At 41.7% G+C, this 23986-nt stretch overlaps 1 protein-coding gene and 3 non-coding genes across 4 annotated transcripts; all 4 read left to right on the top strand.

Annotated features, from left to right (window-relative positions):
- The first annotated feature begins 13 nt into the window (after positions 1 to 13).
- On the top strand, positions 14 to 23859 carry WDR43 (WD repeat domain 43). The gene is made up of 18 exons (XM_036380766.2): positions 14 to 241; positions 4297 to 4434; positions 6831 to 6952; positions 10654 to 10774; positions 11919 to 12058; positions 12544 to 12646; positions 13669 to 13733; positions 14100 to 14268; positions 14748 to 14834; positions 16641 to 16772; positions 17263 to 17400; positions 18210 to 18296; positions 19536 to 19567; positions 20362 to 20425; positions 21300 to 21413; positions 21842 to 21911; positions 22540 to 22595; positions 22699 to 23859. Exons 1-18 carry the CDS (start codon positions 47 to 49, stop codon positions 22816 to 22818), a joined length of 1953 nt encoding a protein of 650 aa, XP_036236659.1. The 5' UTR covers positions 14 to 46; the 3' UTR covers positions 22819 to 23859.
- Positions 7356 to 7433, top strand: LOC118685774 (small nucleolar RNA SNORD53/SNORD92). The gene has a single exon (XR_004980031.1). It is a non-coding gene; the product is annotated as a small nucleolar RNA SNORD53/SNORD92 (small nucleolar RNA).
- Positions 12160 to 12243, top strand: LOC118685775 (small nucleolar RNA SNORD53/SNORD92). The gene has a single exon (XR_004980032.1). It is a non-coding gene; the product is annotated as a small nucleolar RNA SNORD53/SNORD92 (small nucleolar RNA).
- LOC118685783 (small nucleolar RNA SNORD53/SNORD92) lies at positions 15677 to 15755 on the top strand. The gene has a single exon (XR_004980040.1). It is a non-coding gene; the product is annotated as a small nucleolar RNA SNORD53/SNORD92 (small nucleolar RNA).
- Positions 23860 to 23986: the final 127 nt, after the last annotated feature.

The following is a 23986-nucleotide window of genomic DNA, read 5'->3' on the forward strand; positions in this document are numbered from 1 at the left end:
CGCCGCGCGGGGCGGGCTGGGCAGAGGCGAGGGGAGCGCGCGCGCCATGGCGGCCTCTCCGTGCGCCTTCTCCCCCCGCGGGTGCCGCTTGTTCGCCTCGGCCGGGCCCGATGGGCGGCTGCGCGTGTGGGACACGGCCGGTAGCCGCCTGCAGCACGAGTACGTGCCCTCCGCCCACCTCAGCGCCGCCTGTACGTGCCTGGCCTGGGCCCCGGCCGGTGCGCGGCAGCCCCCCAGCAAGGTGCGTGAGGGGAGCGAGCGGGGAGGCGGCGGGGGGAGGACACGCGTGAGGAGCGGGATGGGGATGGCGGCGGCGGCGACCCGAGCAGCGCTGACGCGTGGCCGCGGCCCGCTCGGCTTCACCCCGCCCTCCCGGCGCCATGTGGCCGGGCGGGCCGGGGAGCGGGGGCGCGGCGAGCGGGGTGAGGGTCCCGGAGCTCCGCCGGGCTCGGGCACCGACCCGTCCCGTCTCCCTGTGGTCCCGGGGTGTGCGGGATGCCCACGTGTGTCCCCCCCCTGGGATGGGGGGGGCGCGGGGGGAGCTGCTCTCCCTCCTAGGATTGCGCTGTTTAAGGCAAATTTCACGTGTCGGTGGGGGAGGCGGCGCTGGAGGCTTAGTTTTGTGGTTTTTTAAAACAAAAATTCGGCAGAAGCACTGACTGTTGAAGACCATTTGTCTCTCATATTATCTGCGTGGAAGAAGCCTTCCTTGAAGGAGCGAGGTATGTTAATTGATGGCACGTCTTGAGTAATTGAAAAGGCGATGCTGCAGAGCGGGTCAGCTGCTGTGCACCCCCTTAGTTCCCTCTCCGGTAAAGGCAGGATCTCTCCACACTTCCTTAGCCTTGGAAGTACTCCCGTGCAAGCTGCTACGCTGTCTATGATTCATCTTCCTGAGTCCAGGAATCCTGCAAGAAGGTGTTCAGTAGTTTTATTCACAGCGTGCATCAGGAGTGCTTGGATGTTCTCCACCTTGGATCAAGTTTCAGTTAACGTCGCCTCAGGTGAACACTGGACCTGAAAATATCTGGAGTGTGTGCTGGGGTACCTTTTGGTCTTCTTTATGTTGAAGTAATTCTTTAGCTGAAATATACCATTTCCTGAGAAAAAAAGAATGCAAAACCTGCATAAAGTATGTGAAATCCAGCCCCTTTGTCATAAGAACTAAGGAGGGGTTTTTAAAGTGTGTTTCAGTATATCAGCATTTCAGTGTATTTGAAATGCTGTTCAGGCTGTTTCAAAAGGCATAAAACATGCATTATCAACCCAAAGGAGGGCAATATTGTTCTGCTCAGTTGAGCAGCTTTGAAAACTCCCATGACACGTGAAGAATGAAGTAGAAAGAGTCAGTTTTAGGTGGCCTGAACCCGTTCCTTTGTCATAGAACTTTGCAGTAAAAACGATCCGTTCATCAGTTGCAAAGCTGTATAGGTTCATTGCTCCTAAGTTCACTGAAACTGGCATATGAAAATGGGGTGAATCTGTCCTGTATGAAGTAAAACTAAACTAGACACACTGCACTGCTGTGGTGCCCTAAGTCAGGCACAGGAAGTTTCTGAGAGGGTTTTAAAACCGTTTTTTAAAATAACCTTTTCTAGAGACACACTCTTAAGCCACACAGGTCTTTGAAATTAAACTGGTTTAAGGTTATTTGAAAGTAACCTTAGCCACCTCTCAGGGCTTTCTAGTTATTCCAGTAGTTTGAATCCTGTCCCCTGCTCTAAAGCTAGTCCATTTTAAAGTGGAGCTGGGAAACATACTGTTTCTTACAATAATTGTGCCATAAAACCTTTAAAAGTCATTGGGTTTTTCTCTTAGACTGAGCTGTAGAACTAAAACTGGGATAGTTATACCAAAAGCATTTTATTAAATGTGTTTTTTCTGGTGTTATTTAGTCTTTTGTTGCTGGAGAGTTGACATCTGTCTAGGCAGTTCTAGTATCTCGTAGGTAGCTATAAATGGTGTTTGGCCAAATTACACTTAAACTCAGTATGTTTTGGACTGCTGCCATGTTCATGGAGGCCATGTGTTGTAGGGGAATATTAGAACTCACGTTTTGAACTGCAGCCTCTGGAACTGCTGATGCAGGGCTGCCTTTACTGGGGTGCTCCCTGCCCACGTGCTTCCAGTGTCAGTCAGTGCTTCCTGTGTGCAGCGTTCATCACCTCCTGCTCCACGCAGGGGTGTCTTGTGCAAGAGTGCACCTCCAACATCCAAAACACCTTCTTCCACTCTCTTCCTAACAAGCTGCAACTGCTCTGTCACTGTCAAGTGTCCAGACCTTTAGATTTCTCCCCATTTCAGTGTTCTAGGTGCTTTATTTCACATAAAGCAGATTTCTGTTTAGAAAGTCTCAGTGGCTTATCAAGTCAGGGAAGAACATTATGGAAAAATGTGTGCACAGTTCCTTTTCAAGTAATTTCTTTTAATCATCTCTACTAATTAAAATATTGTGCTTTTTCAGGCAAAGTTGAAGGATTTCTAAATAAGCTTGAGTTTCCATAAATCTGAAAAAGAAATCAAATGACAAGGAAGCAGATATTTATCCTGTCCTGTCCATGATAACAGTGTGCTCTTCTATTTAAGACCCTGATGCACAAGTGAATCCCACATGGATGTTAAGGGCAGTTGTCATTTGCTCTGTGTACTAATTTAATGTAGGGTAGGGAAGTTTGATTTTTTCTTAAGTTCTTGAAGTTTTTTTTTTTTTTTCATCATCTCAAATGTTAACAGGTGTCTGAATTTTCCACTGGCATTTCTTCATGCAGAACTTTCTGATAAAGTGCTCCCCTCATATTGCTGATAAGGGGTAGTCAGTAAAGAAATGCATGTGGAAGAAAAACTGGAGAAACCTTCACTGCCCGTTGCTTTTTCCTGACCCTGACCCTTTTTCCTAACTCTGTACTTGTGGGAGTTCTGTTGTGCCTTTGAATTGTTCTAGGGAAATTTGCTATAGCAAACTGAAATGGAGGTAGAAAAAAATTAGTTGAAAGATTTATTCAAGGAAAGGGAATAAAGTCTGTTATTAAGTTTGGTTTTGCTTTGCAGCATGGGTAAAACACTTGTCGTTGCAGAAGGTGTTAGCTCTGTTAAATACAGAAGGAATAGAAAATCCTGCTTCAAAGAACCAAAATATTTATCCTTCACTATCAAACTTTAATATCTTACTTGTGGTGAAAATTGCCACATCCTGATTGTCATATTTCTGGACCTGAGTAGAAATGATTTGTCTTCACTGTGTCATGTCTGTTGTAAAACAGATGAGCTACACCACATGGAACCTGAACAGAGCTGGTTGCTCACATTTTATCGCTCTCCTTGGGCTTCTTCAGGCTGCTTGTCAGTGAAAATAGATCTGTTGTGCAGAGAAGCATTAGCATGTGTGTAATTTTTAAACTGGGGAGAATGCTTTGCTGTGATGTAACAAATGTAAGGAGACTTACCAAGGTCCAGTTTAAAAACTGATCAGTGACATTGGTGATTTTTTTTCTTTTCGTGTCCTTGAACAGTTTTTTATTTTCTTTTTTTATTGTGTGTTTGCAATTAGTGATTAACCCAGTGAGAATGAAAATGATGACTTCTTCTACCCTCTTTATTTTAGTTTCATGTGTTTAAGAACCAGTTTTATTCCTTCTTCCCTTCCCAGTGATCTACATTCTCAAATTTTTGGTTAAGGGAGACAAAGTGAAATCCCTCCTTGAGGTGGCTGATAGCACTTGCAGAGCAAGAGTGTGAAGACTTATGAATTTTCTGATCATCTGAGGACCTCTGGTGCAGACAACAGGACTTGGCCAGAGCACTTTCCTTTGAATCCCAGTGACTTCCCCTTGTGGAATGGGGTAGCACTTTCTTTGTAAGAAGCATTATGAATGCTTCAGATTTGCAAGACTCTTTTGATTACCTTTTGAGAAAAAATGATTTGATCATGATTAAGCGTTTCCATTTTGTGGATGAAGTATTCTGAATGTGTTAATCTTTACTTCTGCCTCTGGGACAGGAAATTTGTAAAAATCTTCAATGTGTTTTTTTTGCCCACATGCATGTGGTTGGGGTGGTAGCAAAATGGCCTATACCAGGTGTTTCCAAGTGACTCATAGCAAGTTTGTTACCCTTTTTCATGGAGTACAGGATGAATTTCTAGGATTGTGTACACTTCAGTGTTCATTATCTCATTGGTGTTTGTGCTGGCTGTCTGGATCTCAAACTTCTCTTAAGGTTTTTCTTCCCTCTGCTTTAACACTGAGATTAGCCAGTCAGACTGATTTATTTCACAGTTTCTCTCTTTTGGTTTTCCAGGATGGCCCCCAGAGGAAAAAACGGAAGTCTGAAGTTGGAGGAGAAGTGGACACGCAGTTAGATATCCTGGCTATTGGTACAGCAGTTGGTAGCATTTTGTTGTACAGCACAGTAAAAGGAGAATTACAGAGCAAGCTAGTAAGTAATGCACTCTTCATCACATGCTACCAAACACTGATGGTTTCAGTCAGTTTAGGCCAAAAAATCTTGGTTTCTAATTTAGTGCAACATTGTAACACTGTCCATGGATTTGCTACTTTCCATTAAAAATAACAGTAATGATGAAATTCCTCTCTGGAGAGTTAAATCCTTGGTGGGACTGTCATACCGTCAGTTCCTGCATGGCATTGTGGAAGGACAGAGAACTCATCAATGCTTGGGAAGTTGTCACACTGATGGACTCTTCTGTAAATTTACCTCCCTTGTGGAAGCTCTTGAGCTCTCAGCACATGATCTTTTTTGAATGATACACAGCGACTTTAATTTTGCCTTTCCGAACTCCCAAGCAGCTCCATTTTAGTTGTGGGTTACATAACAAGCAAAATGAATCCATATGAATGGCTGTGCAATACTTTTGAGACACTTGGGTATTTTGCTTCTAAACTCAGAGTTGTAGGTTGGGTGATAAACATACATGAATTTAGAGAAAGCAGTAATTTCTGAGAATTAGGATGCTTGCAAGTGACAGTGACTAATGAATATCAACTCCATTACATGGAAAAACTGTGTTTGAAAAGTGTAGTTGTAGTTTGTTTGAAAACACTCTTTTTCCATAGAAGACAGCAGGTTTTATGAGTACTTTGCTTTTTACATATAGGTTGAATTAAAAGATTATTCCTGTTAAAATAAGAGACGTTACTTTCATCTATCTTTATTGAACAGAATGTCTTGCTGCAGTGTAGTTTGTCTTGCTCAAAGTTCATTTGCATCAATACCTTCGGGAGTAATCTGAGCAGGCTATTACAATCCAAATAGTGAAATAGACTCCATTAAATATTTTCATAAATAATTCAAGGTTATATTTGGAGCTGCAGAGATTTTGGTTGTTAAGAGAAGTGATACTGCTTAAGGGGTCTTCTGGTTTGATGATAGTCTGCTCCTGAATGCTAATACAAAGGGAAGGCTACTCACCTCTGAGTGTCCTTAAGGAAGGAGGCACTTGGATCTGACTTCAGCAAGACACCTGTGGCTGTTCTTTCCTTTGAGCAGATTTCACACAGTTAGCTTTGTTTGGCTGTGTGTATAAAAACAGCAGGCAGGACAATTTTTTTTTTGGAAGGGATCTACAAAATTGGTCTCCTGTCCAGTAGCATCCCACCCTGAAACTGAAGGGAGCATGCAGGTGTGTAGGTGCTTGTGGTCAAAAAAGGAATCACAAAAGACACAGGCGCCACAAAATCTACAAAGTTGTATCAGTGAATTATACACTTGGCGTGGAAATTGGTGTCTTTAATATAAATGCACAGGAGTGGATTTTGAATAAAGGGTAGGGCAAAAGAGAAGAGAGAGAGAAAGAAAGGAATGAAGAAAGAAAAGTCACCAGTCCTGGCTCCAGCATCAAACCAGCTGAGGGGGGTGTCCAGTGTCTGGGTCATCCATCGCTCAAGCTTTGTGGGAGCATTTTTTATAGACCAGCTCTGCCCACCCTGGAGCAGAGTTTGTCACTTTCTATGAGAATTAGTTACCATGTGCAGTTTGCTCTAGACCTTTCTGGAAATGGGCTGGAGGGCTTTGGGAGGTCTTTGGTGGTCTGGATCCCCCCCTGCTGGGGGTGCCTTTTGTCAACAGCCCAGGCCCACTTCTTGAGTCTTGCCTGTGCTTGTGCTGTGCTGTTCATCAGGGGCCAGAACAAGGATGGACCAGCAAAGTGCTGCCCTACCTTTGCATGGCACCCTCCTCCAGCCACATCCTGTTCTTTCCCACAGTGTGTTCTTACCAGCAGTCCTTGGTTGGTTCCCTGGCAGTCTGGCTGTCAGTGTTTGAGACATACACATCAGATTATCTTATGGACTGTCTTCTACATGGCCCAGCACAGGACAGCCATGGGAGTCACACCGTGCACCTGAGGGCATGGTCCAAATGCTTCTTGAGCTCTGGCAGGCTTGGGGCTGTGGCCACTTCCTTGGGGAGCCTGTGCCCTGTGGGTGAAGAACTTTTCATAATATCCATCCTAAGTCCCTCCCTCCAAACACAGCTTCTTGCCATTCCCTTTGGTTCTGTCACTGTCCACCAGAGAGAAGAGATCAGTGCCTGCCCCTCTGCTTCCCTGTGTGAGGAAACTGTAGACAACGTCTTCTCTCCTCTAGGCTCCATAAGCCAAGCCAAAATACTTATGTATTATGTGTATGTACCAAAATGTGAAATATCCTCCATTTATATAACTGTCGTGTATGTTCTTTGAAACCACACACACTCTTTAAGATGCCAGTGATTGGAATTTAGATCTCAAAAGCACTTTGTTCACATACTTGGTGTGGGGAAGACTCAGTTGTCAAGACTACTCCAGTGAGTTGACCCTATGTTATCTTCTGTAGGATGGTGGTCATGACAGTAGAGTAAACTGTGTGAGATGGCATCAAGAGAGCTGCTGCTTGTATAGCTGTTCAGATGACAAACACATTGTGGAATGGAACACACAGACCTGCAAAGTAAAGTGGTGAGTAGCGCTGCTTTTCTAAACATTTAGAATTTTTTTTACGCTTGCTTTTGTGTGTTTTCTCCCTTGCGGGTTTTGGAAATGCTGCACTCCGCTTTGCAGGCTTCATGCCCACAAAGTGACTGTTGGCTGTTACTTTTCTGAGATCAGAAGTGGTTTTACTAAGGAATGACAGCATAGTTGTCATAGTTAGGTATCTTCCTCTGTGTATTGGAAAGGCTATGTGAAACTGTTCTGAGAGGGGTTTGGATCCCTCCATGCTAACTTTTAGTGACACTTAAAGACTAAAAGTCCCACTAAATACTGAAAAATCTAAATTCTAGAAAAAAAATCCTTGAGTAGATACTGGAAGATCTCATTCCAGTAGAACCTGCTGCATGCACCCAGCTTTGCTCAACGGGCCTTGCTGTGATGATAACCCACTTGGTTTCGCTTTCTGCTGATGTGCAGTGGGGACACTTCCACTTGGCTGTCTGAGCAGGCTGCTACTGTTAAAAGTACTGTTGAGCAAAATTGAGCTTAGTGCAGAGTAACAAAATGTCTGGTGTAGGCAGTTATTTTCTTCTGTAATAAAGTCAAATTGTTCTTAAACTTAAAAGAAGAAACCAAGATTTCTATTAACAATCCTGGTTCCCTTTCTTCAATAAAAGGCTACTGATGGCCCATTGATCCTTCTCTTGATGTTGTTTCTTTTTTTGTGATATTTCCCACTGTTGGTTATTACTGCAGTGCTCCTGGTTTTATTAAGGCTGGCATGGGCACTGCAGGCAGCCCTTCATCAGTAGCCTCTTTGGTATCCCTGGTAAAGAGATGCATCCTTAGGTTGTAATATGTTAAGACCCTGTGTAAAGTAGCAGAAGATGGCTGTAAAATCTCCCTCTAGCCTTCTCTATCAGAATTGAACACTCCCAGTTCCCTCACCTTTCCCTTTTCCATTATGTGCTCTAGTCCCTGAGGTGTCTTCGTGGCCCTCTGCTGGATTTACTCCACCATGTCAGTGACTTTGTGTCCTGTTCCCCTGAACACAGTGCTCAGGTGCAGTTTCAGGAGTTGCACAGAGCAGAGGAGTCCCATTCCTTGACCTGCTGACAGCACTCTGGCTAGTGCAGATCATACAGATCATACACAGCTGAGCTCATTGCCACAAGGACTCCCTGCTTGCTCCTGCTCAGCTTTACTGTGAGGACTGCAAGTCTCTTTCCTTCTAAGCTCCTTTCTAGCTATTTGTCCCCAACCTGCAGGACTTTATGTTGTCCTCTTCAGGTTTGAGATTCTGACAGCCTGTTTCTTCTCAAGTCTGCTGAGATGCCCCTGAGTAGCAGTCCTGTCCTCCAGAATATCAACTGCTCTCCCTAATTTGGGATTGAGTGTGAAGTTGTTAGGTGTGCATTCTGTCCTGTCCTGAGATCATTAATGGAGATTGGGGCAGTTATGGAGGATATTAAGCAGTATTGGGATGTCCTTGAGGGAGTAACACCAGTGACTGGCCACCAGCTGGACTTCATACCAGTGATCACAACTGTTTGAGCTCAGTGGTGCAGCCTGATCCTGCTTTCCTTAGAGACCATCCATTCAGGCTATATACCTCCAATTTGGCTGCAAGGATGTGTGAGACCTTGGCTTCAGCAATGCTTTTGACAACTTAAATGTGTCTCTCCTCATCAGCCAAGGAGATTGTCTCATTAAGGCAATCAGGTTGGTTAGACATGATTTGTAATTCTATGCTGGATGTGCCCAGAAACTTTTTTTGACCTTTCAGTGCCTGGACATAGTTTCCAGGTGGATTTGTTGTATAACCTTCCCTCTTGTTTCCTGGATTATTCTGTGCATTTATGTTCTTTCCCTGTTTCAAAGGAATGTTCCATGCATTTGTGCTACGCTTTTCTCTGGAGAAACCTCTCTTCTTTTTGCTTTCCTGGCATGTCATTGCTCAAGTGCCTTCCTAAAGGTCCTTATCTTGCAAGGCATCCCACTGTTGTTCTGTGAATCCAGTGAGATCAAAGCTCTGAAGCTGCCCACGGACCTCTCATTCACCCTGTTTGTATCCCACAGTGTGTGTGTTCATGTACAAGTACTGGAGATGTGTCCCAGCCATGCTGCTTTCTCAGGAAAAGGGAGAGTTTTTGCTGCCATACCTCTTGGATGTTTCCCTCTGCCCCCTCCCATACCAGGGACCTGGTGTGGGGGGACTGTGGTTATGAAATGTAATTTGAAGCATTGTGTTCTTTAATTTTAAAGATGGCAACAGAAAATCATCCCAGAATGTATAGATAGAAAGTACATGAGAAATGTAACATCATGGTTTTTACATGAAAATTTTCTGTGTTAATGTTATGAGTCCTACCTAAGGTAACTTGATTTGGAAAAAGTAGAAGAAATCAGTTCTCCTAAAGTTTTGCCTACCAGAAGGAACAAATGATCCACATCAATTACTCACACCCAATGTACACATGAGGGTGCCTGCATTCCTTAACATCTGTCAGGACCCAGAAATTATTATTTGTGCAACCCACAGAGAAATCAGGATGGTTGCTCCTGGGGTAGAGAGGTGGTATTAAATTTTTTAAATTTGATTTGCAGGCTTCTAGACATGTTCCTATAGAGGTATGGACTGCTAGGAAGGGAATTGAAACCCACTACTGTAGGAGTACTCCATAGGGCCACTTCAGGAGGTGTGTGCAGCACACATAAAACCTCTGGCAGAGGGACAAGCTGTTGGGGAAGAGAGAGTTGCTGAAGAGGCAAGACAAGGTGTTGTAGAGAGCTAGACTGAAACATGCTGGATGACTTCTTGTCCCTCTGGAGCTTTTTCATGTCTTAAATACTCTTGACTATTTGGAGGCATTCTGGACATGTCCTTTATGAGATCCTGCTTAAAACTCTTTCCTGTAAAAATTATATAATGAATATCCAAAGTGCAAACCAAGGTATTTTTGCTGTACTTTATATTCTGAAGTCTAGTTTAGACTCATCTTTTTAGTACATTTAAAAATACCTTCTTGGTTTACGTTAATGAAGGGTTTAAATTCTTAAGTCATGATCTTGGCTTCTGAAGAGAATACAAAATCTTGTCATACTCTCTGTAAGGTACAGTGTTGTCCACATTTGTGGGCTGTAAAATTTCCAGCTTCTATCAAAAGTGATACACTAAATGATCCCTGTTTTAGAAAACAGAAGAAGAATTGCTTGGGCATGTGAAAGTTATTTAGAAATATTTCCAGGAAGGCTGTTTACAATCAAAATATTAAGGTGAAGTTTTTTATTGTCAGTGGCTTCAGAGACTTGGGAGGAGGGTCAGTAACTGAATAGGCTTTGAAACTCTGAATTGTAGTGTTGAGAAGACTTTTTTGAATGGGTTGGTGAATAGAGAAGTCTTGAAAATGGTATGGCACTTCTTGCCCTAATTTCAGAAGCAGAAAACTTTGAGAGGAATTCAGAACAGAATAAGCAAGTATTAAAAAAGAAGTCAACAGTTCAGTATTGAATAACTTCATATTTTTGAGTTGTGTTTTTTTGTAAATTAATTTGAAGGCGAAGTGCAGAAGCAGAATAGCTTTGACTTCTTGACTACTTAAATCACTGGTTTTTAAATTTTACATTAAATTTTCCATCATGGTGCTTTTGAGATTATCCTAATGAATACTGTTTTTTCTATTTCTCCATCTTTCTCCTTTTGTACAAAAACTCCATCCAAATTCTAGTAAGTGGAAAGGCGACAATAGCAGTGTCACCTGTCTATGCATCAGTCCAGATGGAAAAATGCTGCTGTCAGCTGGTAGAACTATAAAACTGTGGGACTTGGAGACCAAAGAAGTCTACAGAGTAAGTACCTCTGTTAAACTAGGTGCAAAAAAATGCCCTTCTTGATTGGTGACACTACCTACCTCGTGTTTCCTGATCAGACACCTAAAACATTTCACTGTGTGTGAGGATACAATCAGCAGTTTTGGGATTGCTGGACATTTTTGTTGTGATGGTACCCTAAACTGTGATTTCTACTTGCTGAGAATTGAATGAGGACATTAAATTTTTGTTTCTGAGCATGCTGCCAGCATCCTCTCTCAAGGCTGTAGGAGAAAGATGGATGCTGTTCTTTTTAACTGGGTCCCTCTCTGATACCCTTCTGTCAGGAGATCTCTGGTCACCACCGTATCAGTTACTGCTGGCATGGGTTTTAACATGAGTCCCTCCACAAAGCCTTCGAGTTTCCTTGCTAAACTTCATGTAACTGATGGCATTATCAGTTTTGCTGTTGAAACAGTTGGAAGGCATAGGAGCAACTCCTTATTGTTCCCTGAGCAGGGCTCAGACATTGAGCAAATGGCCATGCTTTAGCTGATCCGTGAATGCTGCCGTGTTCTCTTGCCTGCTAGCAGACAGGACAGGGATAGTCTCTGAATCTCCTGTCAGGTGAGTGTGTAACATGTGCTGTTACTGTGGGCTTGCTGGCACATGGCAGCTACCATGTATGTCTGCATTCTAGAATGACCAAAACCACTATTTGCAAAAGTAGATCGAAGAGCCAATTTTGGGGGGCCCTTGGGGGTGGTGTGTTGCCCAAGTTTAGTGTCAGCACTCGTGTGTCCATTGTTTAAATTGAGAATGCAATTGAATCTAATTCCATTGGAAAGGTTGAAGTGGAAAGCTGGGGGGGCAGAGGGGAATGCTTTGTGACAGTAACAGCAGTACAGGTGGATGCCATTTCTTTTGCATGGATTTAGTCCCACTGAATTTGCCTTTGATTCCCCATTTAAGTTTTAAAATGTTGATAAATATCTGGCAGGGCAGAAGAAGCTTCCTTGATGTACAGAAATGCAAGGAAACTGATCACTTGTTAAAAACCACTGAGCTGTCCTTGTTGACTTAGTAACGCTTGAATCTTTCCTAATGTTTGTTAACTAATGTTTTGATTTTTGCCATATGACTGCTTATGACAACCATGGAAAGATCCTGTCTTTTCTCTTAGCATTTCACAGGCCATGCTACATCAGTGTCATCATTAATGTTTACCACAGTGAAACCTACAAATGAAAGTAAACCCTTTGATGGAATTACAGGACTTTATTTCTTGTCTGGAGCTATACACGACCGATTATTGAGTGTGTGGTATGTAAGCTTTTCATCATCTGTGCCTGATCAGTTTTGAGCATAGAACCATCAAGTGATAGTGATTAAACAAGGTAAAGCAGAAGGGGCACTCTGGAGGAATGCAGTGATGATCTCTTTATTGGTGGTTTCAACTCACTGATTGTTGAGTGAAGACGAGATTTTCCTTGGCTGTGTCTGAGCATGCTTCCAGGTGCCATTTGTATCACTAGTGTGTGCCAGAATATACTGTGTAATAAACTTCCTTGTTCTTTGCACTTGTAAGATTTATGCAAAGTTTTCTTGCTCAATTTCTCTTAGGAGTTACTTTGCTCTTAGAAATTAGAACATTTTCTAAACTGAACACTGAAATGTCAGTGTGGTGCTTTTGGAGATAGGAGATACCACCACATTTACTAGTGATTTATAGGCTTTGTAATGCTTGTTTGGGGGAGAGAATGCTGCTTGTGCTGTGGTAAATAATGTGTGCTTTTTGTGTCTTCCAGGCAAATCAGATCCGATAGAAAAGAAAAGAATGCTGTGATGTCTTTCACAGTAACAGATGAACCAACTTTTGTGGACCTGACTGTATCAGAAGTCAAAGAAGAGGTAGGAGCAATAGTTTGTAAACAAATATATTCAGCAATTTTCACTTATCACATCAGTTTCCTTTTAAGGGTGTAAAGAAAGAGGTTTGTTTTGTTTTTGGGTTCTGTTATGCAGAGATGAGTTCCAAATAGCAATTCATGGGTCTAAGAATATTTATTACAGGTGCATTTGTAAAGCTGGTAGTTTGAAATGCTCCTTTTCAAAGCTACTAACTGCAAATTCAGTGAGCTTTTTTCAGAAATGTTTTTCGTGATGGCAGAAATGGCAGTTGCTTCCTATTTAGAACAAATTAGTAATTAAAATGGTTGTTAGAACTTAGCAGCAAAGAAAAACACAAAATTGGGTATGGTCCTGGTTTATTTCTGATTTCAAGTGTTTTTGGCAGTGTAACTGCATTTGGAATTAAGTAGCCTTGAATGAGTTAAAGTAGCAGTGTACATTTGCAAGTCTCTCAGTTTTAACAGCACAAGTCTTTCAAAGTGGTTGCCTTTTGAAAAATGTGTGAATGTGAAACACATTCACAAGCTATTCCCATAATTATTTAAAACGTTTTTCTCCTGCTGCCTTTAAGTTCCATTTCTCAGAGCAGTATTTCATGCTATATTTTTCTAGTATTTCCAGTTCCCTCTTCCTGCATGTATTGGAGAGGATTCAGTAATGTACCCTTGTCATTTGGTTTCTCAGAGGAGTCATCTCAGTTTCTTTCCTCTAAGCATATTCACAGTCAGTGCCTTTGCAGAGCTGTGCCTCTAGACATATGTCTGCTGCTGTGCAAACTGTTTAACTCAGTGCATATTACCAGTGATAAAGTACAGTTGTGAGTTATTTTAGTAATCTTCTAACACTTGTACTGAATGTTCCTGAGTGATTACATCTTTGATCTTCTTTTCAGATTTAGTGTCATGTTCTTAAATACTGAAAAAGTTCAAATTGTAGCCATACAGCTGTCTCTTGATGTCCTGAACTTCCAGCAGGGTTTTTCTTTGATCTAATGAAACTCTTCTTACTGTGCCTTCTTTCAGCCTGTGAAGTTAGCAGTTGTGTGCAGAGATGGGCAGTTGCATTTATTTGAACATATCTTGAATGGGTAAGTTAGGATTCACCTGGAGGGTGTCTTTAGGAAAGGTCTGGGGTTACTGCAAGGCAAAGCTCAGTTTTGTTATGCTGCTGCCTTTAAGCTCTCGTAAATGCTTGTGAACCAGATTCCAGCTGCTTCTTTGTCTTGGGTTACTGGGCATGTTATTGAGGAACTCACTTGTTGGGAACTGTGTTGCACTTTGGTATTATGTGTGGCTTTAACCCAGATTTTGTGTGTCTGTGCCTCAGCCACCTGTAAAAGGTGTAAAATGGCTGAGCTTGCTGAGGACCTGCTAATGAATGATGCTTCGATGTGCAAGATATTGAAGTGTTCAAGCTAAACATCTTGAAATTTTTTAATTCTTTTTTTTTTCAGTTATTGCAAAAAACCCTTAACATCAAACTGTACCGTTCAGATAGCAACACCTGGGGATGGGGACTCCACACCGAAGCCAGTCCCTATTCTAGCAGCTGCATTTTGTACAGACAAACAGTCTCTGCTGCTGGTGTATGGAAACTCCTTACAGCCCATCATAGAGAAAGTGGTATGTAAAACTTAACAGAGAGGCTTTGCCTTCTGTAATATGCACTTCATGCTGCTTCCAGTTGGAGAAATTTTGGGGTTTATTATTTTTATTTTTACTGTTTTGAAGTGATATAACAATACAAAACATATATCATTGCCCTTGTTTTGGGAGCTGTGACTGTTGCCCCCAAGCTGTTTGGAAAGGTGATTTGTATTCTTTCATTTTTTCAGTTGGAGTGCAGGTTTATGCCATTGCTGACTGATTCTTGCCATTTCAGCTCTTGCTGAGTTAGGCCATTAGAAACTTGTTTTAATTCAGTCCCAGTTTAGCTGTGTAAATGTCCTTGGAGAGTATAGAGATATGCAAAGGAGCTGCTATTCTAGAGTGAAAAAAACATTAATTTATACCATTGGAATTTATTCTCATCTTTCAGTAGCATAATGAATCGCAGGTGTGAGTGTCAAATATATTTACTGGTTTTGTTCCTGTTCTCCTAGTCTTTGAACACCAGTGAATCCCACATATGTTTGGTACGGGACATCCAGAAAGTGTTGTCACTTAAAACAGATGCTGCTGTAACAAAGGTGAGCTTTGCATGAAGTGTGGTTTTGTTGCTTCTCTTGTTTTACTTCAGAAATGAAGCAGGTAATATTCACTGCTCTCTTAAAATGAGATTGGATTTCTGGATGGACCTGTTCAGAGCTGCAGAAGTAGCTATAGATGTCCATAGCACTCAGGCAGGTGTGGGCACAGAGATCTTCATGGTTCCTGTGTGTGTGTCCTGGCATGTGTGAGAGCACACAGTGGCCCTCCTGTAACCCAGCAGATCTGCTTGAGAGACAGAATTGATTGGTGGGGTTTTTCTGCCTAAGATCAGTCCTTCCCTTGGAGTCTGTTGGTTTGTACAACCTCTTTGACCCTGATGGTTTGGGGGGAGCGTGGGATGACTTTGTTTTCGAGTCTAAATAAAATGTAGTGTAACCTTAATGGGCAAGTCCTTTTTGCTCTTTCTTGGTGTGGCCTTCATGTGTTCCTGCTCACAGGGACCTGGGAACGTGAGCTTGGCACTTGCATGGCAGCAGTGTCCACTGAGGCCACTTGGCACTGTGTTCTTTCATGCAGGATCCCCTGGGTGTTTAGAGACAGGCTGTAAAGTTCTTAATCATTGTGCATATTCAAGGCCTTGAAGATTTGAAATGCTTGGAATATCAGTGAAGTGAGCAGACAGCACTTCAGTTATCTACTGGAGCTGGTGCTCCATCAGCCAGGCAGGGTTTTGTGCTGATTGCTCAATCCTGGGGCTGGTGGGTAGCAGGGCTGGAGCTGGTGCTCCATCAGCCAGGCAGGGTTTTGTGCTGATTGCTCAGTCCTGGGGCTGGTGGGTAGCAGGGCTGAGCTGCAGGGCCAGGTGCAGGGTCTCTGTGGCATGCAGTGATGATACCCATCTTGGTTTCGCTTCTTGCTGAATTCCAGTGAAGACACATCTCTCTTGGCTGTCTGAGCATGCCCTGTGGGGAAAAGGTCAGTGATGAGTATGGTGAGCTAAGGGCACAGTATTTTATCACCACTGGTGTTCTATGGTAAAATTCTTGATGCAGAAAATAAACTTTTTGGAAATTGGAAGTTGCTTTATTCAGTGTAGTAGATTATACTTTTATCACTTCAAAAAAAAGGCCTGGATAGAAGTGCTATGGTTTAAAGAAATGTTCTGGAAGTAGCAGAGAATGCATTTTTGATATTCTGGAAGTGGCATACTGCCTTACATTCTCTGTCAGTCAGGGGAGCATTTGGTTGTTAAATACAGAATTCCATCTCCTTTGTGTTCATTGAAGATGGTACCTCAGCTTGTTTGGTATAAACTAAGGTGTCTCTTTTTGTCACCGTGGTCACAGCCTAATTCAGACAGCTGAGTTCTGTATTTGAGCAATCCCTAGAAGAGGAGAGTTGGGATTGAAGGGAATACTGACTACCTTTTGCTGTTACATTGTGTTGCTTTTCTGGGTCAGTTATTGCATTCCAGTGGATGCTGAATTAATCTGCATGTGGTTTTATGGAGCTGAATGTTAGCACAGGTGGTATCTATTGCCAGCAAAACATCCAAGCATTTGTTGTTGGATACAAACAGTTCTGGGAATGTTACAGCAAAAGCTTGTAAGAAGAGTGGTTCACAGGTAATTCCCAAGAGACCATTGCTTTAGGTAATTATGAGAACTGTCTGTTTCTTGATGTTATTAATTCTCTTAAATATGTTGGATTTGCCTAATATTTATGTCAAGAAAATGGGTTGTGTCAGGCTGTGTGAGAGTTGCAGAATAAAATCTGTATTTTAAATAGGAAGAAAGCTCAGGATGCCAGCAGTTCATGCAAATGTTGTTCTCTCTGTGTGCCAGGTAAAGACACCTGTGGTGAACTCGGACGCCAAAGTTCTAGTACCTGGCATTCCAGGACATAGTACAGCTGTCAAAACTCCAGCCTTGGGAAAGGAGAAAAAGAAAAACAAGAGGAAACCAGGAGAGACAGAGGTAAAGGGCTTCTTATTTCAAACTCAGCAAGACTGGAGAAACTAGAATCGTAAATTATCGTTATACCTTCTTTAGGTGAACTTGGATTTGCTTTGTTTGTTGTGGAAGAAAGGTTAATGTTACCATCTTTCTGTATGAAAGAGATTTCCCCTTCTCAAAACATTTCTTTCATTCATGCCCTCTGTACTTTGCCTGTGGTTTTGCCAGCTTGTTGCAGAACTTTGTCACACACTTGTTGCTCCCTATGCCAAGATAGATTAGTACTTTTCAGCCAAAACTTCATCTGCCTTTGTTTCCTCATGCTATCTTCTCTCAGTGCATTTAAAAGAATACACAAAATTTGTGTTCTTCTCCAGCAGAACTAGTGGGAATGCTCTAAGTTAGGTACTTTGCTTTCAGCTGACATTTGTGAGAAACCACTCTGAGACAGCGCTATTTATTTTCCCCTTATTTCTTATTTCCCCTTATTCTCCTTATTTCCCCTCTGCAGGAGAGCATCGAGGAGCGCCTTGGGGCGTTGGATATTGATGTGAGCAAAGTCAAAACTCCCGGTGGCCTTCCCCAAACAGACAGCTTTGCTGTGCTGCTGGTCCAGGGCTTGGAAAGCAATGATGCAGAAATCTTAAATGTAAGTCTTGCAAGTTCAATGTGTGCTGTTCAGTCTGTGCACTGGGACTGGTGGGGAGCCTCCCTGAAAGCAGGGAAGGCTGAACAGTTCAGAGCCTGTTGTTTCTCCCAGCTGCTTTTTGCTGATTTGTTGCTCAAGGCAATGCTATTATGAATTGGTGTTACTTTTCTGTTGTTATCTGCCTTTCTTTCTGAGTCAGTCCCTGGTCTTTGAGGCGCTTTGTTTATGATAAATTTGTTATGTCACAGTTCAGATGTTTTACAAGTGGTGCTACCAATGCACCTCTGTTCCCTTTAGCTTGGACTGGAGCATAATCTGTGCTTAGTCTCCTGAGGGTACATTTTTCAGGCAGGTACTGTTTGAAAAATGAATTGATGACAAGTTTCACTTGAAAAGCTTATCTTTGCATTTGGACATAATAGTACTGGGGCAGAGAAGTGTTGGGAATTTGATGCTGAATAGAAATTTCTTGTCACAGATGCTAGTAAAAGGCATTTATTTATGGAAGTCAGAAAATTTCAAGAGAGATTTTCATGTGTCTGTAATGCATAATTTTTAACATGGGTTAGGTGGACTAAAGGCAATGCTCGATTGTTTTAGATGGGTTTATTGAGTGCCTCTACTTCGTTAATTGTACCTGACTTGGAAAATGAAACTCCTTTTCATAGCAAATCTTTTGGTCATTATCCTCAGCATAAAAGCAGTGGAGTAGGAAGAGAGATAACAGGCAGGAATTTTTGATTTTGCTGGTTGCCCATACACATATTAAAGCTGAACTATTCTCTAATCATATTTTTTTATTTTAACAGAAAGTGCTTAACACAAGGAAAGAAAATATAGTAAAAAACACAGTAGCCAGAATGCCTATACATGCTGTCATTCCACTGCTGCATGAGGTAAGAGAGCCTGCACTTCTTGTACTGTCATACAAGCCACATTTGCCTTCCATCTACTGATATCCAGGATATGGCTCTTTATTTTTGAAATGGGATTGGTGCCGTAGGAATACTGAAATTTAATTTATCCCTTAATTTATCCCTGATACACTTCTTATCTTTTCTGGCTGAAGCTTAACCAAAGGACCAAGTGTCACTGTCAAAGCTAGGAAGAGCATTAGATTATGTATTACTATCTTAAATGATTATGTGGGAAAAGAAAGGGAAGAGATTAAACAAAAGCTTGTTTAGTCCACAGCAAACAATCACCATTACAACTTCTTTTCAACTACTAATGTGGACAATAATTCGAAGCATCAGAAAGTCCATTTTGCTGTACTTAAACTATGAACATCACTTAGTAGTAATTTAAAAGGGGTTTGGCTTCTGAACTGCTTATTCAGTGATATTAAATAAACTCTTTGGACAGAAATACTTTAATGATTAGCCTTGACTGGACATTACTTTTTTAAACCAAACGTTGCTTAGTATCTCTTGTTATGTGAATGATGTTCTGTTGCATAAGTTAATGGTTCAATTTCTTTTTTGATTTCTATCTTAATGTGCTTACCACAAATAAGAATAATTTTTTTTAATGGTACTGATCTTAACTGAATTATGCAGATGGCCTGGTGCTGAATGTTTGGTCTTGCAGCACCTTCTTAGGCTTATGTTACTGAGATGCTGTGTTTCTTCCCTGGGACCTTTGTCAGGGAATCTTAAAGGCACATGTTTAGCTCTATAATCTCAGTGGATGGTCAGACCTTTGTGTAACTGTCTTCTCCCAAGCTTGAAACTTGTTGTGTGAAATGGCCATTACCTGATGCTTTCTTCACTTGTTTCCCCAACTTTTCTACCCTGTAACAACTGCTCTACTAAGCAGATTAACAGAGATGAAAAGTAAGAAGTTTCCTCCTACTTATTCCTGCCAGGTTTAAGCTTCAGTGGATATTTTGCATATTAAAAGTTCCAGCTTTCTTGTAATACTGAAACCCAGCTTCTGCAAGTTACCAGCCTGTTAGAGGGTGGTAGAGCCAGCAGTGTAATTTTCTGGAGCCTGGCAGTGGTTAATCCTAGCATACTTCAAATGCCTGGAGAACTTTCTGCTCCAGTATTGAGGCTGTCAAATGATCTCATGTTGGGGTTTTAAATTCATCATGCTTGTTACTTATTGCTGACTGGTTTTTTTTGTCCTTTTAGCTTACAAAGAGATTGCAAGGCAACCCATACAGGTAAGAGACAGCTCAGCTACATTCAATTCACCTAAAACTTCTCATGTGTGTGCTACTGTCCCTCCTGCCACGTGTGTGATAGATTTTCATAGTAACTGCAATTAAACTGCAGCATCTGGAGGTAAAAACTCACCTTGTTGAAGGTGAAAAGAGGAATTTAAACACTTAAAGCAGTGCTTGGTCAGGGTGGCTAAAGTGAAATAAAAATGGAAAAGGATACCTGAAATAAGTGCGTAACCCTGAGAATTCACTGAAGGCCCCAAATGTTTATATTATTTACCTGATCAATAAATAAAATAATTCTCAGGTGTAGAGCTTGTGTAATTATCAAATGTATTTAGACATCTCTTCATGTTGTGTTTAATAACAGAACCAGCTTCCCCCTCTATCTTCTTATGTTGCCATAAGGACAGCTTTGTTGATATGGGCTGTGCTGAGTTGTGGGGGTTGGGTTGGTTTGGGTTTGAGTTTATTTTTTCTAAATATAAATTCCCTCATAGTAGGTGGAGCATGCTTTGATCTTTTATTCATTTGGACCATCCATAAAAGATTTCAGAAGCACAGACCCCTGAGCTTGCCTAGTTTAGTCCCTTACTGAAATGTCTGTTCCTTTCCTAACAAATAACTTGCATACCTTGTGAGGATAGCCAAACTTTACATTTCCATCTGCAGAGAGCATTTATCTTGCTCTCTAATTAAAGAGGAACTTTATATAGAACTATTTAGCATCTAGGATGTGAAATGGGTATCTCTCAGGCGGTATCTCTTGGATATAATTTATTTCTCTTTTCCAGTGCCTCACTAATGGTTCGATGGCTGAAGTCTGTTTTTACTGTACATGCATCCTACCTTTCCACAGTAAGTAATTTTCATTCATGCCCATGCACTTAAGTAGAACTACATTTAAATGCTTAAATAAATGTATTTTCTTTCTTGAATAGTCTCCTGCTCTCTGCATATGGCATTGCCCAAATCAATGTATAGAGAGCTTTGCTTACATGACTTTTGCTGAACCTACTGCACATTGCTGATAAATTGTTTGTCTCAGTCATTCCTGACATAATTATAGCCGTCCCAAAGTCAAACTAAGATAAGTTACGTCACATCTGTGAGAGGGAACAAAATTACTGCCAAAGACTAATCTAGCCTGTGTCACTAGATCTTACAGAACTAAATTTTCTTTGTTCTTGTAATGCTCATATTGAGGCTGTCTTGGGCATGGCCAGATTTATAGGGTAAGGGTGTGCCAAAGCTGGCAGGGTAGGAAGTAATGTTGTAGCTTCTGGATTGAAGTCCAGCCTTGCCTTACAAGTGATGGATGCAAGATTCTTGCTGGGTTAAGAAAGAGACCTTTGAGCAGTGTCAGTCCTTTCTGCCATTTGTTATAGCATTGCTGAGCAGCAGAACTTGCACCCATTGCTGAGGCTGCATTGGGACACTGCTGTATGTTCACAGCTTTCTGAACAGTGCTTTGCCCCTGTGTGTGGCACAGACTGGGAAGGAGAAGGAGGCTAAGAACTGCCATGCTTTAAAAGTAGATGATACTTCTAAACGTGGCTAAGTGTTAATTGATCAGGCTGCAGGTGATTCCTCAGCTCTCCCTTCTTTCTAGAATAATGTAAGCAAGTGTCGCTTGCTCCAAACATACAAAAGTAGTTTAAAAAACAAAAACATTTGGGATGTGTTTGTTAACAGCATCATTTTTTTTTTTTCATCTGTCTCTTCTCCCAAGTTGCCAGACCTTATTCCTCAGCTGGGAATGTTATACCAGTTGATGGAGAGCAGAGTAAAAACTTTGCAAAAGCTTTCCCGTCTGCATGGAAGACTCTTCATTCTTGTCACCCAGGTAAGCTACATAACATGGGATGTGCAGAGATGTTGTTTGACTTCCTGTTGGGATTGCAGCTGATGTGATTTGTCCTGGGCACCTTAATGCAGCTGCTGTTCAGGGATGCTGGTAATGCTCAGAGCAGGCCATTAATTGACCGTCCTGTCAGTCGCTGCTCACTGGGACTGTTTTGTCCTGTCAAGTGTGTCTGCTCACCCATAGAATTTGAAAGAAGAGTAAATAGGAGGTACTGGGCCACTTTGGAGCAGATGCCTCTCTGATTTTACTATGTCATTTGTACTTTTTTGGCTCTTAAACCAGTACCGTAAGTGAATTCATGTGTGCTGCCCTTAACGTAGCTTTCATTTACATTGTTAGGAGTTTTGTTGTCTTTTAAGGTTGAAACATATCATTTAATGTAAGGCTAATCTTCAAATTCCATTTAGGTTGCAGCATCACAAACAGTTCAGGATGTACCGGAGGTTAATCAGACTGCAAAGCTGGTCTATGAGGATGGTAAGTGTTACATGCTAAGTGTAGCTCATCTCCTGAATTCACATGACAGCCCACACTTGATGGCTGTTCATCATGCACCTGTGCTTATCTACCACTGTACAGTCTGCAGATTGAGGGGTTTTCGGAGATGTCCATGGCAGGAAAATCAGTGGCTAATGATGTAGACATCTCGTACTTAGTTACTCCTTCCTTGCCTTCCTTTTATCTCCTTTAGTTCCCTCCCAGCCTTGCTTCACAAATGAAGAAATCAGTGAATTGGAAATCCAGTGTGCTTTTTTAACTTACCTGGTAACCTAAAATTTCTAATGTTACCTGCCCTTGTGTTAAGGTAGATACAGTGAAGGCACTGCTGTATTTGAGTCAGCAGGACATCAATATAGGGGATGTCCATTGTGTGTGAGTGTGTACTTCCAGTTTGGCTTTTTTCCTACTGCGTCTTCACCTGTGTACTGGTAACAGGAGTGACCTGCTCTTAACTGGTGTTGGTTACCTCATCTCCAGGTAGAATCAGTTTTGCTATGGAAATAGCACAGTTTGAACACTTGGCAGCACATGGGACTGGACTTTGTTTGTACAATGACATTTTAAAGCCTGTTCCCCAGACTGAGAGATTGCTTTCTTTTTGCAGAGTCCTCAGAGGAGGAAGGCTCAGATGATGAGATGATTGCAGATAAAGACTCTGACGTAAGTGGAGTTGGACCACATCTTCTCCCATTTGCTTGTAGCAGAAATGGTGTGACTGACAAAGGTTCAAACATTTCTGGTTTTTTTTTTTTTTTTCCCCCAGGAAAACTGGGATGAAGATGAAGAAAAAGAGGAGCAATCTGATGAACAAGACATGACTGTTGAAAAGGAAATCAATGGTGATTCTGATTTGGAGCCAGAAAACGAAAGTGAAGAAGAGTAACAGCACGAAAGAGTAATTTTAGCGGTTTGAACAAGTGGGCCACCAAGCTCTTTGATTCTGGATCCTGTTGCTGAAAGATGCTGCACTTGCATATCAGGAGTGCAGAGCATTGCACAGCCTGTGTGCAGAGGCACCTGTGGGGCACTGCATTTCTGAATCCAGAATGTTTAACCGTGCCAGCCTTCTCTCGCCCTCCTTCCCTGCGCTTACTTAGAGAAACATTTCCTCCACCTCCTGGTCAGATTATGCCTGTCATGTGGACATGCATTTGTATCTCAAGTGAAATAAATCTGCCACCGCTGTTTGTGTGGGAAACTTGGTTCAGCTTTACATTGAATTTGTTTCAGATATTCCAGGATCAAAGACAACTGGTCTATACCTTCTTTCCATGCTTCAGTTAGCAATAGCAAGTGGGCACCCTTCTGATTTTTTTTTTTAAAGGAAACTGAAAAAAGAAAAAAAAAAAGATATTTTTGTAATATTTAAATTCTGTCCTGAAATTCTTTTCTTTCCCCCCTTTCATTGGCTTAGCCATATGTTGGCAATATGTAAATGCCAACTTGACTCAAAAATGGATTTTTCCTTTTTTTTTAACAAATTTGAACTCAAGACTTTTATATGTATAAATCAATGAATTTTCTTGTGCTTTAAAAGGACATTAGAACTATCACTGGCTCCTGATTTTGTTTTAATGGAGGCTGTATATAAGTTTAATGCTAACCCAGAGGCCAGACCAAGTTGAATTGGGTGGGGAGAGGGGAGTGACACAGGGAAAGGAGAAGGTGAATGCTTGTGAATACATAGCACAGAGCTATGCCTTTCTTATGGATTTTTAATCTTTCAGTGGCAGAACAAGGACAGCTATTTGCTCAGCTAACGGAAGCTGAAGTGGTGCAAACACGTTTTTAAGAGCAAAACAAGTAAAGGTTTGAGCCATTCACCACTACAATGTACAATAATATATTTGTCTATAAATGGAGCTGTTGCAACTAAATACCACCCTCTTTGTAAAGTGAATAAATATACATCTCTTTTACCAAATACCTGTCCTGTGGTGTTTGTTGAGAGAGACCTTAGGTAGCTTCAGGTGGTGGTTAAAGATGAAATACTGCTTGTAGAAAGCAGATTTCTAGTGGAGGAGGAAGGCAGCCTAAAAGGTTATGATGTT

Source organism: Molothrus ater, chromosome 3 (genome assembly GCF_012460135.2).
Source record: "Molothrus ater isolate BHLD 08-10-18 breed brown headed cowbird chromosome 3, BPBGC_Mater_1.1, whole genome shotgun sequence".
Lineage (NCBI taxonomy): Eukaryota > Metazoa > Chordata > Aves > Passeriformes > Icteridae > Molothrus > Molothrus ater.

Excerpts from the sequence above, each read along its gene's own strand:
- WDR43 (XM_036380766.2), top strand. The coding sequence starts at position 47 with ATGGCGGCCTCTCCGTGCGCCTTCTCCCCCCGCGGGTGCCGCTTGTTC. Across the intron at positions 10,775-11,918 it reads AGACCAAAGAAGTCTACAGA|CATTTCACAGGCCATGCTAC; the intron begins GTAAGTACCTCT and ends CTTTTCTCTTAG. Across the intron at positions 21,414-21,841 it reads TCTTCATTCTTGTCACCCAG|GTTGCAGCATCACAAACAGT; the intron begins GTAAGCTACATA and ends AATTCCATTTAG.